Genomic DNA, 15,258 nt, shown 5'->3' with positions numbered 1-15,258 from the left:
GTTGCAGCATTCTCAGAAATATCTACAAATAGTCAAACCAGAAACTTGGCATTTAGTCTCAGCTACTTTCCCAAATGAACTGCAGGAATTTGCACAGATAAATCTGCTGCTGAAGCCAGCAAGGGTTTTACCATGAAAGGTCCCAGTCCTGCACTGAGAATTAATCCTCCATTGAAACACACCCCTAAGAACTCCTTGCACAATCCTCACTGCAGCTTTAGACAAAAGGATGTGAAACAGGTAAATAATGATGCAAGAACAGGCAAAATGCATATCTGGAGCCATTTAAAAGAGATGTGACTGGGCACTGTGCATGTCATTTTGACACATCACCACTCCTTCTTGCAGAAGATGAGATTAGATGACTCACCCCAACAAACTTCCTGAGAAATTCCCTGGAGGATTCAACGTCCGTGTTGGAGAGCTCGATGTAGTCTCCCATCATTCCCTCTTCCGTGGCTGGCACATCCCGGTAGAAGTGCTTGGCCCTGGCGTAGAACTGCATCTCCCCATTGATGACTTGACTTGTCAAAGCATAAAGTTTCACTGCAAGCAGATAAATCACTATTTTATTGTTAATGACAGACATTTCTGGTTTAGTTAATGGCACAATGACAAAGATGTATGAACTGAAGTTGAGCCTTCAAACCACCAGACCTGTTTCTGAAGCAACGGTGGAAGGAAAGGTGTTGGATTTAGCCCTAGGAGACCTTGAAGGGACACAGTCTTTCTTGGGCAAATTCAGTGCCTCCCAGGCTCAGAGGGCATTTTTGTCATCCCTATATGTGTTCATGTCAGCGCAAGATCATTTCAAGTTTGAAGTGAACACACACACCAAAGAGAGCAAGGAGTCTGAATTTTCCCGGAAAAGCTGTGGGTGGCATTTATTGCTATGCAGAGTCATCATTTCTGTAATCACAAACCTCACTGTTGTGCAGATTTCCAGATATGCCTTCCAGCCATTGACAGCTGCACGGAGAGTGCACCAAGAGGAGAGTGGATGAATGAGGCACTGGCCCTGGTTTATTTTTAGTGATACTGTACAGCCTGTGGCACTGCAAGTAAGCTGAACCAAGGCACAGATGATAGTCTCAGGCCTAGATGGGTATACAGGAGGGGAGACAATTTAGGAGAGACAGTCCTAAATTTTCATCTGTCACAGATCAAGGAGCAAGGTAATGAGTGGGTGATATACTGGAAGGTTCCTGTGTGCCAGAGGCTTGGATGTTTCTTTTCATTGCTTGGCTACTTTGATGGTAATATACAGCAATCAGTAGTTTGAAGCTTGTTTTGTTAAAACCCGTGAGCTTTGCTGGCTAAAGGGCTATTTCCCCTTATCTTTTAAAAAGCTGAGGTCTATCCTCTGCATCCTGGGTTCTCCTATATTTGTTGTGCATCAGCATATCCAAAGCAGTTGTGTTTTGCAGCTCAGAAGTTTGGATTAAGGCAGGCTATAAAATTTGCTTGGAAACCATCCCCTCTGACTATTCTGTGTGCACATACAAGTGCCCAGGCATTTTCCTGTGTGCATGACAGACCTTCCAACACAAACACAACTGCGAGCCTGACAGAGAATGCCAAGTAATAAGGAGGGATAGAGTCACACTGGGAACAATTCCTCGTGAGCACCACCTTGCAGTGTGAGACCAGCTCTGCTGCAGGTTCCCTGTGTGCTCGAGGAACTGGAAATGATCCAGCAGCAAACACCTTTTGGGTTAATAACAACAGGAAGGGAGGTCTCCCTGCCACTGCACACACAGCAGGGCCAGGGAGCAGTGCTTGGTCACTGCATCTTTAAACTTCCCCAGGAGCACTGCCAATCACTGCTGGAAAGGCTCTGAACAGGCCATGCCTTGCTTATGCCAGCTGGGGAGCAGGAATTATGCCCTCCACACAGGGGATGAGAGTTAGGCCAGAGGCCCTGAATATAAGCCTGGAATGTATTTATTGAGGGCAAGCAAGCTCAGCAGGGAATGATAAGTGTGTGCCTGCCCATCCTCAGCAGGAGAATGACATTTTGGAGGCAAATGAGGGGGGGGACAAAGGAAGTAGGATGGGGAATAATTACCACCAAGGACCACTAACAGAATAGTGCTATTGGGTTACACATAAGCAGCATGCCCGGCATATCCTTCATCCAACAAAAGCAGCATTACAGCCCCTCTTGTCATCACCTGCTTAAGTCAACTGCTGAACGGATACTATTAAAGCTTTAATCCATTACACATTTATGTTATGCCTGAGAAATTTATACCACAAGAAGCACTGAGCCCAGCAAGGGTCAAACCTGAGAGTTTTACACACTCTGATTATATTCACATACTCAGAAGAAACCATTTAGCTGAAGAAATTAATACAAAGGGGGCAGCAGCCAATCCCCAGCACAACTTGGCCAGGGTGGTTCCCAGAGCCTGGGAAAAGGACTCCATTGGTGGCTGTGATTCTTCCAGTAAGTGATCTCCATCTTTCCCCAGGAGTGGCAACATCTTGTCTTCTGTGTGTCTCCTTTTGCTCCATTTCAGAGGCCAGCCTATCTGGTGAACAGAACTGAATCCCTGCATGGTGGCTTTGCAAGATCTTCCATATAAGAGTCCAGTGATGATTCCAGGGCTTGTTTAATGGACCTGTCAAGGGACAGTGATTTATCCCATTTTGTTAAATTGAAGGGAAAGGCTTTTACAGGCTGTCTGCACAACAGGACAGCACGAACAACAAATATTCAGAGTCCTTCTACTCAAAACATGAGCCTGACCCGAGGCAACACATGGGGACGATATGCTGTCCAGGATAGCAGATCTGTAGTGTGTGCTCTCAGATTTCTCACTCAGAACCAGTATCAGGCTTGCAGAATTCCTGCCGGGACTTGCATGCACACACCAGCTGACTGCAGCTCCTCCCAGGCCAGCTGGGGCCCCAGAGCCCTGCCTTACGTGCTGGCATCCAAAACCAGCTCTGGGTCAGCATCCACAGGGGCTTCTCCACGCATCGAACTGTGCAAAGATCTTTTTATGCACATCTCCCACCCGAGGGCATGCAAGGATACAGGCTAACATAAAGACTGGCACTGTACTCAAAGTCTTCTCCTGTGGACCCACAGTCTCACTCACGCAGTGTGAGATTTCTAGAGGTGATTTTCACCTCTTGCTCCCTCGGTGTTACTCCTCCCCTTCAGGAATTTGCAGCACTGCCAAGTCTCCCAGTGCACAACCCAATTTTCCAGACACAGCCAATCAGCCTCACCCCTGGTCTGCCTTGAAGCTGTGCCTGGCATGCAGCTCCAGCAGCAGATGCACAGGGAGAGGGAGCTTTGCAGCTTGCAGGAATCTACCCCAAAAGAGAAGTGCATGGAGGCACACAAGTCCTTGGTGGCACTCAGTGCTGCAGCCCTGCTCCAGCATGTCTCCCCCTCATCACAGGGCCTATCTAGCCAGAGGCATCTCCCTTTCCATGACCCATGTGGGACTATCTTGTGCATCAGGAAATGAAATACTTGTGAGGCCTGTTACAGATACACAGCCTGAGTTCAATGAACTCTGTAAAGTAGGGCATGGGCAGGATAGGACGATGAAGGCTCTCAGACATTATAGAGTGGGCAGCTGTCTAACATATGAGGTTTTCTACGTTAAGGCAGGTAACTTGTAAGATTTAAGGTTAGAAATGTGTTTCCAGTAAAGTAAGAAGAAACCTTGTCGATGGCACAGTTGTCCCTTGGCTGAATCTGCTGGCAAGTCCCCCAAGTGGAGACAGTTAAAGCAAACCCACTGCAAAATCAGGTTGAGGGCAGGAACTGGCTCCCTAAAGGTCACTCCAGTCATGAGACATTAATAATTTTCAGTCACTGCAAACACAGGCTGGATGCAGAGTGGTGATCTACAGCTGAATGCCAATGCGTGAACTAGACAGACACAACCCACCTGAGCCTTCTGCCCTGCAAAGTCCAAAACATTATCTCTAATATTTCCTTATGGATCAGTTAAAAATGTTGTATTCCAGTGCATCTGGTCCAAATTTCTAAAGAAACTGACCACTTAATAAACAATTTTGGGTGCAATCCCAACCTGCAGTACACTGTCCTACAGTTCTTGGTTGCAGGGTTTACTCAGCTAAATTTCTCTGGCAGAAGTAAATGCTGCAAGTAATTTTTTTGAAGTTTTTATTTCTGAACATTATTTAGTGGCTCCAACTGCTTTCTGCAAGACACTGAACTAATTCCAGTTTGGCTGAGTGTTCCCTTCTAAATGCAACATCTGCTATGTGCATCAGTTGAAAAATAGTTATCTGTGTGCAGGGTAGAATTTACCTCTCAGCTGTGGTCTAAGAACCATGTAAATTCTGTTTTATAGAGGATGAACATCATCCCGCCCCCAGAGCAGATTTTACTTACAGACACGTGCCTCACACACAGGAATATTTGTCTCCAGGGATGGATCATCTAAGTTTTCCACTGCAGATCTCACCCCACTGGCACTGAGTCCCACAGCCCATGTAAACATGTGCATAATTTCCAGCATCTGAGTAGCTCCATTAAAGTCCACTGGGCTTAAGGGCACTCACACACATTTAAGTACATTGTTGGACCAGGGCCTAAAGTTACTCATGTCTTTTATTTATAAATGTTACCCTGGTCTGTAAAAGTGACATGTTTCTCTTAACAGGCTGTGATACCAGATATGCTCAGCTCCTAAGTAAACATGACTGAAAGTGCTCCACCACTGAACCTGGCAGTGGAGTGGGGGGAGCATGGAGTTAACATAGCTTGAAGGAAGCTTTGTACCTTGCTGACCCTGGGCAGCGCTGCAAGATTCAATGTGAGGCTTGATTTCAGCATTATTATTCATGCTTAGGGTTAAGGACACGCTTAACTACTCTGCTAGGTCACAGTCTTCTCCTGCTAAAGGACTGAAGTGCTGCTTTAGTCGTTTAGTACTGTTTACACAGAGATATCTGGATCTAGTCTTGAAGCCTGAGAAGTTCAGTTCCATTCTGCTCAGCTCTATTCTGAACTGAACTGGAAAATGTCATTCTGCAAAGATGTTCAGACCTGCCACGTTCTGTCCTTTCCATTGCAGCACTGGATCACAGGATAATCCAGGTTGGAAGGCACCTCAGGAGACTTAATCCAATTTATGCTCAAAGCAGGGACAGACATGACAGCAGACGAGGTTCCCCAGGACTTTATTCAGCTAGATTTAGAAAGCCTCCAGTGACAGATAATTGCATAACTTCACCAAGCAACCTGTTCCAATGCCTGACTGTCCTCTTGGAAAAAGAGTTTTTCCTTATACCCAGTCTCAACTACTTTTATTTTGATTTATAGCCACTGTCTCTTGTCCTCCTGCCTCTATGCAGAGCTCAGCTTCATCTTCTTCATGATCTTCTTGTAGGTACTAGCAAGGTGATGTTTGGTCTCCCCTCTGGCTGAACATTCCCCATTCCCTTAGTCTGTCTTCACAGGGCATGAGCTCCAGTTCCCCCACCACCCTGGAGGTCCATCCAGCTCGCTCCAGGTCATTTCCTGCATCAGGAGTTCAACACTCCACAAATGTGGTCCAATGACTGCTGCAGAAAAGGGGATAATCACTTCCCTTGATCTCCCAGCCATGCCTTTGTTATAACATCCCGGGGTACTGTTGGCTGCCTCTGCTGCCAGGACACGCTGCTGCTTCACGTTCAGTTGCTGCCCAGCAAAACCCAACCAGTGGGGCTGCTCCCCAGCCAGTCCCTGCCCAGCCTGTGGTGTTGCTATTTTTCTTTCCAGGTACATGACCTGGCATTTGGCTTTGAATTTGAGTGAATTTGAATGGTACCAGTTTCCCACTGTCTCCTTCCTTCAGCCTATGAAGGTGCCTCTGCATGGCAGTCCTGACATGTTGTGAAGTTCCCTGGATGTGTATTCACAGTGCATGAGCTACCTGACAGTACCTGTCCTCATGCCCACTTTTCCCTCGGGACAATAACCACGGAGTGACACATATGGCACGTTCACAGGAAGCCTGGGCTCACACTCCATTTTCCATGGAGTCAAAGCAATTTGGATAAGCTGGCAACAGGCTTGTAAGCTCTTTAGTGAAGTTTCAATGAGTCAGGTCATGCAAAGCCTGGCAGAGGGGATCTCTGGTCTGATAGGAACATTTTACACAGCTTCTTGGCTGGGAATGGAAATTCAAATAAAACTCAGAAAAGAAATAAAATATAGTTTTACAAGAGTGAAGCAATTAGGCCTGGAAACAGCTTAATGGTGACTGATGGATTCTTAGCTATTTGAAGCCCTTAAACCAGGATATTTTTGTTTTCATAAATACATACTGTTACCCAGACATAAGTTACAAGCTGAATGCAGAACTTTTACATGAAATACTAAGCTAGATGGTCATAATGGTATTTTCTAACCTTAAAATGATCTATTGGTACTTACACTAACAGTTAACAATGTAGAAAATCCTGCTCAGTTTCTAATATGTTGTGTTTATTTTCAAAACAATGAAAGAATAACATTTTCATAGACTTCATGAGACTTCATGGACCTGTAATTGACTTCTCTTCCTTTACATCTTTCCTTCCTGTCCATCATTCACAGCTACCTACCACTAAGTATAGAACTATTTATCTTCCACCTTTCATTTCAAATAGCTGCAGATATTGCTGCATTAAAAAAGCCCCATCAAAATACTAAGATAACAAACACAAATGCTTTTTCTCTTTACAGGACTTGTGAGTTCTACCCTCCTGAGCAGAGTTCTCACTGGGATCTGTATCATTCACACAACCAGGTAAGATAATCCTCTCACCTAAACGGATCAGTTAGGAAGGAGCTCTCAAGAGTTCACTGTGAAGAGCAGTTTAACAGATTGCAGAGACTCATCCTTTCCATCTTTAAATTCTTACAGTTCTGACATTGAGTGTAGGCTGAATAATTCTGCTTAAAACAGAATGACTTGCTAATGTAATACAGACTCAAGTCAAATCTACTTTTTAGCTATATTATCCTATGGAAATTTTCTTTCTTGTTCAGGGTCAAATTTTCATAAAAAGTGAACATACATTTTCTACATCTTAAAAAAAAAAAAAAGATGTCTTGGGTATTCTGTACCAGAGGCTGCTACTGGGATTTGTCTATAAACAAATGTTTTAGAAGCATTTTCCTCTCAGAGAACAAACTGTAGGCTAGACAGCCTGCTGTAGAGATCAGGGTAAAAGAAGACTCTTGAAAAAAAAATTTAAATCATTACCTTCCAAGTACTTGTCCAAAACAATACAAACAACAGGGCTAAGGACACCCAGAATGACAACAAAACATGTATCAGGCAACAGAAAGTAAGGCCTGTCAGCTCTGCTAGTTTTGCATTTGTCCTTCCAAGTTCCAAACAGGTCAAAGTGTGTTTTACTCAAATGGTGACAAAAAAAGGAACTGTCTGCCAGACACCAAACATTTCTTTCACTCTGGCCTTTCCCTTGCCCTCTTCTAACAATTCCTGGAGTACTAAGGTAAAACAACAGGGTACTAAATTAGAGGGAGCTGAGAGAGAGAGGGTGCCAAACGATTCCAGGCTTCTCTAAACTACTACACTTACTGCCATTAATGTGTCTGCCCTCTACCATAAAACATGATACACCTTCCCAGAGCATGGTCACACACAAACAGACACTCCTGCCCACTGGCTACTCACCCAGGGGAAGCTTCTCCAGCAGATAAAGGTAACACTTAAAGAAGTCATTTTGGATGGCCTTGTGCAAGACAAAGGACATACTGTGGCGACAGAGTTCTTCGTCGGTCTTGTGCCAGCGCGACTTGAAGGCCAGATGTGCTGCTTTATATGCCATGATGAAGATGTTTTGTGAGGGTGGACAGCTGCTGTGGCTGGTGCTCTCTGCAGGACCTGTCCTGCTGAAGAGGCAGAGGCAGTGTCATTTAAATTGTGGCAATGTGCTGTCATTCTATATCGGGGTGTGTGCCGAGAGCGGCGCAGGGGGCGGAGGCGGGCGAGGGGAGTGAGAAATGCTGGCTCTTGGCACTGGCTCACAGCAAGCTGGGGAGTGTCGCCCTCTGAGACAAGCAGGTGCTGGAAAGTGGGAAAAAAAATCACCCAGGAAATTGTTTAGCCAGGGTAAAAGTATATCTACTCCAAGAAAGAGTAGCTTTAATTCAATTACGCTTCTCCTAATCTATTCATCCTTCACTTCAAAGGAACTCAGATATTATCCAGGATCTCCCTCTTTTATATCTCACAGGGTGGTTTTGTTTCTGTGTGTCTCCCTCACTATTAGTTCTTCAGTCAACAGGAAGGCCAGAAGACAGAACACGGACGTGCCTCTACACAAACTGTGTCCTAATAAACTGTGATTATAGCAAGCAAAGAGAAAGCAACAGATTCAGCTTCAGGCTTTGTCACTGTGTGTGACAGGGCAAGCTACTTTCTACAGTTTGCCTGGGCTCACTTAATCTGGTTAAATCATATAGACTACCTCATCAGCAGGGACTAGCTGGAAGGAATTGCTTTCTGGCAACACAGGAATGATAAAGTCAGGGAAGGATAAGAGCTTTTTGCTTTAGTTAACAAAATACACAGAAGAACAAAAGGAGATAAACTTCCTGTTGACAAATGTGGACAAATTTCTTGTCTGGGAAAGAGCAGGTTCAGGCCACTACATAAAGGGGGCTGCATGCCACAAGTATGTCCCATCCCCCAGGAGGCTCAGGCCTTCAAGGGACAAGGAGAGACAAGTACTGCTTCAAAACCTTGTTTGTCCCTTGGCAGTTCAGGCTCTTGGTGTGGTACAGCCTCAAGACTCTCGAGTTGCAAAGGTACCTGGCAAGGGGATAGGGACTTTGTACTGACTGCACTGACCTCCACACAGTGTGCCCAGGAGTGCTTCTTTTTTTCAGCAGCACAAGGATGACCCAGCCTTTACCAAGGAAAATCACTAGTAATTTTGGCTACAGGTGATGCTTTAGCAATGCATCAATTAAAGCCTATTTTTCAACATAATTTTCCTCTTGGAGCAATCAATCTGTTTCTCTGCTTTGATATTACTTATTCAAAGTATTTAGGGGCAAAACCATCCCTGGCCTTTTTTGTTTCCTTAAACTACCATCCTGTACTACTCATTCTCACCTAACTTCACTGGCACATGCTCCCCCAGCTGCTCCAGTCTATGTGATTGTGCAAATGTGTTGGTGAACAGATCAATGAATAAACCTTATTCAGAAAAATATACTTATTTTTCTTTCAAGTGCGATCAGCTCCCCAATCCAGCCCACAGCTGACACAAGGGAATTTGTCATGTGCTGCACTACAGGGGCTGGAGCAGCCACCTGGGATGGCAATGTGGAGGAGGGAGCCATCCAACAACAACAATACACAGTGGCCTTATCAATAATGCAGCTCTCCCTGCTTCATCCTGTCAGAGAGGTGTGCTCAAGGGGGTTCCACAACAGCCAAAGGTGATTTAAGTAATGGAAGATATGTTTCTACCTTTCCACTCCTTCCTGCTTGCATATTCCCTTGTTGAGGTGTCTGCTGAGATGTTCCAGGCTTTTTTTGTCTGGTTAGCACTATGAACAAGCTCAGTGCAGAGTTTACAACTGCCAGGGAAACGCAAGAGGAAGGCAGAAATGTGCAGCTGAGGATGGGATGGAGAGAGTGGGATCATGGGGGTGGTTACATCAGCTCTAGTGCCACTGCACCAGAGTCTGAGCCCTTCCTTGAACAGAGGGTGATGTTCACGCAGCCTTAGAAATTCCCTTGAAATAACTCAGTCTCAAAATTCCTCCCAGTTATGTATCTATCAGAGAAACCAGGCTCTCTCCAACTAATTCTGAAGTATCTGGGCCCAAACACAATCCTGGTGCACGTCTTGGTTTTCTCACAGATCTGACCCTTTCTCTTTGCTTATCTATTTTCAGCCACTCACCAGTCAGCGTGCCAGGAACGGATGTGCCAAGACAGCACGTTAATGCTTTGGAAACCAAGCTTACAAAAGACACCCCTAGAAGTGTCAGGACCCACCTGTTCAGCATTTGACACCCTGTTTCACATCTGTCATGGCTGCAGTTTTGGCAATGCCCATTGTGTAGCAAAGTGACCCCTCTACTTAGAGACAGCAGTGACTCCAAGCATGAAGCCTAAGCCCTGACGTGTCCTAGTGGAGTCAAATGGTGGGATAGGACTATGGAGGGTTCTGGGACCACAGCCCCAGGAATCCCCATAGCTCTGACAGTCAGGAAGTCCACACGGGCCTCGGCTTTTAGGTGTGCAACATTTAAACCTCTCTATCTCAAACAGATCCCAGAACTATTTCAAAGATTGCATCAAAACTGTAGATGAGGTAGAGAGACAGGTCTCATCTCAGTGTCACTCAGCAAGGTGAGCCTTGCTCTTATGAGACACTATAAAACCCATAAGGATGGTTGGGCACATCCACACTTGTCTTTCCATGGTACCATTCTCAGCCACCCAACACAAATGTGTCAAAAAAACCAGTTCTGAAAAAAATAGGATTAGTTCACAGAAACTGTGAACAATGCCAGAACTACAACATGCCCCACATTTACATTAACAAGAACTGTGGGGCTTGAGTATGGGCATGATGGCACCCATGCTACTTGTAGGATCACTACTGAAAAGTTTAGTTACCTTTCTAAAACAGCTATTTAGCTTTTCCTGAAGTTGAAGCCAGCTAGCCAGCCTTCCTCTTAGTAGGAGGGACAGTGGAGAATCTGGACCTCTGGACAAACTGAAGCCCTACACTAAAATAACAGTCTACACATCCATAATGCATGACAGTCCTTGGCTTCAACAGCTTTTAGTCTAAAATAAGAATGTGCTTGTATTTATGTGGGTAATAAAATAGTTCCTCTGTGTGTCTTCCTCCCCGTGAGATCAGGCAGTTCTAGGGAGGGTTTAGCACGGATTAAAATAAAGGATCAGCTAGAGCAGCTTCTCGTTAAAAGACCTTCAGCTGATCTCTGCCTGAGAGCAGCAGGTTTAAAATAAGGCATCAGATGGCTTATGATGAGTCGTGCAAGATCCAAGGTGGATCTGGTTGTTGGAGCATCAGGGTATTTAAAGAGAAGTTGTACTGGCCTTTGCATTAGTAGGTAACCACCTGTCTGTGCAGAGCTGAGCTGTACACACCACTTCTGAAACACATCAGCTGCACAGCAATGAAAAACAAAACCATGTGCACCAGCTCAACATATCACACAGATCACAAAGGGTCAATTTTGCCTTTAAATTACTGTGTTCTGCTTACAAAACACCTGGTATGCAATCCAATTTCCACATGGACAAACCATCAGAATTGCTGTAAGATGTCTCCTTACCTTAAAAAGGCCTCTATTAATTCTTCTCCCTCACACTCATGCCTGGCATATGCTGTCAGGAATAGATGTGGTTAAAGCAAGTAATTTTTGTTTTATCTTTGACAACAAGACTTTAAAAGTTCCTGAGAACCACAGGATGATGTTGACAGAAGAGGCACAGGCAGAGAGCACACGTGCAGTTGTGAGGGCAGAGAAGAACAGCTGCAGGTTGGGTGGCAGGTGGGAACCTTTACAACTGACTGCTGCTGCCTGGATTGTTCTGCTGCAGCTTCAGGGGCTTATTCAGAGCAACAGTGAACGCCCATGTCTGGGTGTCAGGCTGGAAAATACTAATATGACAATGGATGCATTAATTGTCTGACTTTCTTAGTCACAATCCTCACCCACCTAAACTCCGCTCAGGGGTCCAATTAGACTTAGCAGTTTTCAAAAGTATTACTGTGAAAGTAATTTGGTTTTGAGTTGACGGTAGAATTGAGAAAAAATAGTGGTTTGGGTTGATGAGAAACTGAAATATTTCCCTTTTCTCACCCGGAAAAAAAATTTCTGTTTCAGGCCAAACAAAATGTTTTGTTTGTTTGCAGGGCTATTTCCCTTCTTCAAATTTTTATTTGTTTGTTTGTAATCAAATTTAGGTAAATTTAGTTTCCGCCTTTCATTTACAAGAACAAACAAGAACAATGTTGTTGTCACCAGCAGACTGATCAGTCTTGCAAAATCACTCTGTGAAAAATGACCCAAGGAAATGCAGAGCAAAACAGGTCCCTTAGGCAAAGACTCAACCTTGGGATAGACTGCTGATGTTTCAGGAGAAACCCTTTCTTTGAACCACATTTCCAAAGCAGAGTTCACTGCCTGTAGGTCAGGATGACTCACACCCTTCAGGGCATATCCTGCACAATTCCCAGGCGCTTTCACGGGTGCAGTCACAGCAGCAATCTGTTATCATTTACACAACTGGAATTTAGCAATCTGGAATTCCATCTAAAGCAACTAAAGACAGCATGTGAGCCCTATGGGTAAATACATTATAATTCATGTAAATGAAACTGGCCAGAGCTCTGTCCCTATGGAGGGAATACACACTTCTTTTCCTCCAATCCTTCTAGCTCTGGTGCCAACACTAACTTACCTTTTAAAGGGAGTGAGAGAAGCCCCTCTTAGGTAGGAGAGGGAGCCTGTCTCCTCATGTCCCAAGCACAGCCACAGTCACAGCAGGACCCTGATCTGGAGATCCACAAACAGTATGCCAAGGTAAATAGCAATATTTGGGGAGGACTCCTGCACGCTCTGGCCACGAGCATTTTGTTTGGTTCTGGTTAGGGACTCTCAGTAGTGCTGGGGCTGAAGGGAAGGAAGGGTAGGGTTCCTGATGAAACTGCAGCAGGAGCTGCTCTCTTGTTCCTGATAAGAAGCATGACAGCTGTGCCCACAACATCTGGTTTTCATTGAACCCTAGTGAGAGTTCCTTGCTGAGTCTCTTCCACCCCATATGTGGTGGTTTAATTGATGGAGCCTGAGAAGGTTTTAGGTCCAGCGTGGAATGCCGCCTTTCACTGTGATATGTGACTCCACATACAGTAAGGGCTGGGCTGCTCAGAGGCATCTTTTAAAAGCATTTCTTCTCAATATTGAATTTTGAGTCTATTGCCCTCTGTTGGCTCAAGCACAGGATAAAGCTCCCTTTCGAGGTGAAAGCTAACAAAAATCTCCTTCTGGCTGACTGGCAGGGCTTGTGGGTTTTGGGAAATGCAGGATCAAGTCAGCTGCAGCCTTGTGTGTGCGTGTGTGCATAGTTCATATCCCTTCACAGCTCTGTTTCAAATGCAGGCACAGCCCTAACCAAGGAGGAAGGGGGACTGGAAACTGGCTGTCTCAGCCATTGTGGACTGCACATGAGTTTTAAGGAGTGACTGGAGGGGATAGTGGTTTGGTGAGCTGGGATAAGGAAGATGTTGCACACTCAGGAAACAGCACAAAAAGCAATACAGTAAAGCCTATGGGAGAACTGGGCAAGTGGGAGATAAGTTACCATTAATGTCTTTCAGCTCTGGCATGCAAATGCCAGAAATGCTTTGGTGAAAGGTCTCTCAAGGCTTTATTTTCAATTCCAAAGCAAAAGAAAGATGGCAGCCCACACCATCAAAGCTCCTTCAGCACACAACGCTGCCAGAAAAAACATGCCTTTCCACTTCCTCTCAGCTGGATCCTTCCTACCTAAGGCATATGACTGACCCATCTGCTCAGACCAAAGAGCTACTGGCCGGTTATCCTGTGTCTGACAGCCACTGGCAGCAGTGCCTAGGGAACAGCCTAAATCCATTGCTAGGAAATGTACTTTGGCTGGCTCTTAGCACTTCCATGCTGCTCCTGCACAGAGCCAGATCAGGTATTTTCCTGAGCTCTTAGAAGGCACAGGCATGAAGCCTCCCATCCTGGGAATACCAGGGCACACCCCAGTGATGTGACATGGCAGTGGTGATGCCAGGAGGGAACACCCTTTCTGCAGAGTGTGAACATCATGACAAAAGAAAAACTTCAACCTGGGCAAGAAGAGAGTGAAAGGAATAACAACAGATCTGTAGAAAGAAGGGCTGTGGGCACTGGAGAGATCATTTCACCTTCTGCAATACGTCTGTCCTTTTAGAGAGGCTGAGATGTTAAAATCCAGACTTTCAGATCTGGAGATCTGTGGATCCCTCCCTGCTGTTGGCTCAGACTGGCATTTGCCTGATCTGGAACAGCAGCACATTTAACACACGGCACTGGTGGTGAACATCCTTTTTGTTAGGACAGTTCAAACTGAACTGGAAAATGTGCTGTTCTTTGAGCCACACATGATTTTTCTTTCAGATTTGTGCCTTACTGCTTCTACCTAAAACAAGCCCCATGCCTCCTCTCACTTGCCATCTATCTTGGAAGATCCACACTGGACAAGAAACTGCCTGTGCTGCAGCCAGTCTGGAGCTGCTCTGGGCCAGCCTGTTCATCTGTGCTGTCTGTCTGTCTGTCTGGTGAGTGTGCACAGAGGGACTGACCCCTCACTGCTGCCAAAGAGCTGAACTCTGCTTAACTCTCCCTCAGTGCAGTCCCTAACACAGGTCTCTCTCTCTCATCTACCTGGCAGCCAGAGCACACAAGCCTCTAGAAACTTAATTAACTTTCAGACTCTGCACATCTTTCGGTGGTGACTGCACTTGGCCAACATGTCATGAAGTTATCAGAGAGAGGGAGGAGACCTGATGAATGCATGGATAGGCTAAGGCAAGATAAAACTAATTTCCTGAGGAAGCCAAAGCAAAATGAGCTGAAAGGAAAAAAGAAAAGTTGACTGTGGGGAACAAATGACAAGTGACCTTGAAAGACCTCTTGCACCTTGAGCTCCCGAGAAGGAAGGGTCTGGCAGAACCTGGGTGTGGTGTGTGCACACCAGGGAAATGAGAGAGGTTCAGGAGCTGTAAACAGCATTTTTTACAGTAAAAGTAAAAGGAGAATAATACCCCCTGTGTTCCAGATACAGTGTGACACTGCTGGCTTGGTCAGCCTCCGTCCTTAACCTGTGTCTGAGCTGTGTGGAGTTTCACAGGATCAGGAGCTCAGCAGTTCAGTCCTGTGCACGCCCTGGAACACTAAACTCAGTGTCTGAAAAAATAAGTAATAAGTATCAAGGGGCAAGGAAATTAGATTAAACCCAACTCCTGGACAGCATAAACACACAGGAACTTGGATTGCAGAGACTATAAACACACGCCTCTTCTTGTGAAATACTGCTCTTACTGAGAGGAGTGGCTCCAAATTTGCAAAACCCACCTTTGTTCAGAACCGAAGCAGAACTGGAATGATCAAGACTGGAAACTATTTGCTTCTTTTTATTAACATTTTCTATCTGAGCTCTCAGACTAGAACCATTCAAAAGCCAAATGTATGTGTGTTGT

The 15,258-nt window shown here is 45.3% G+C and overlaps 1 protein-coding gene across 9 annotated transcripts in view; it reads right to left on the bottom strand.

Moving 5' to 3' along the window:
* The window catches only part of METTL11B (methyltransferase like 11B), a 32,744-nt gene that overhangs the window by 10,633 nt on the left and 6,853 nt on the right, over window positions 1–15,258 (bottom strand). For 4 of the 9 annotated variants that reach the window (XM_039385088.1, XM_027715469.2, XM_027715477.2 and 1 more), the window contains exons 3-4: window positions 7,668–7,885; window positions 371–546 (exon numbers count right to left, since the gene is read on the bottom strand). In XM_039385088.1, the coding sequence (XP_039241022.1) occupies window positions 371–546; window positions 7,668–7,885 (394 nt within the window). Of the gene's footprint in view, window positions 1–370; window positions 565–7,667; window positions 7,886–15,258 lie in introns of all 9 variants that reach the window. The other 5 variants (XM_027715492.2, XM_027715497.2, XM_039385089.1 and 2 more) reach the window with 3 other exon arrangements.

The sequence above is a fragment of the Pipra filicauda genome, unplaced genomic scaffold (genome assembly GCF_003945595.2).
Source record: "Pipra filicauda isolate LSUMZ 115617 unplaced genomic scaffold, ASM394559v2 scaffold392_size659746_pilon, whole genome shotgun sequence".
Taxonomy (NCBI): domain Eukaryota; kingdom Metazoa; phylum Chordata; class Aves; order Passeriformes; family Pipridae; genus Pipra; species Pipra filicauda.
Note: the sequence above shows the minus strand (reverse complement) of the source record. Positions and strands in the feature narration are given on the sequence as shown.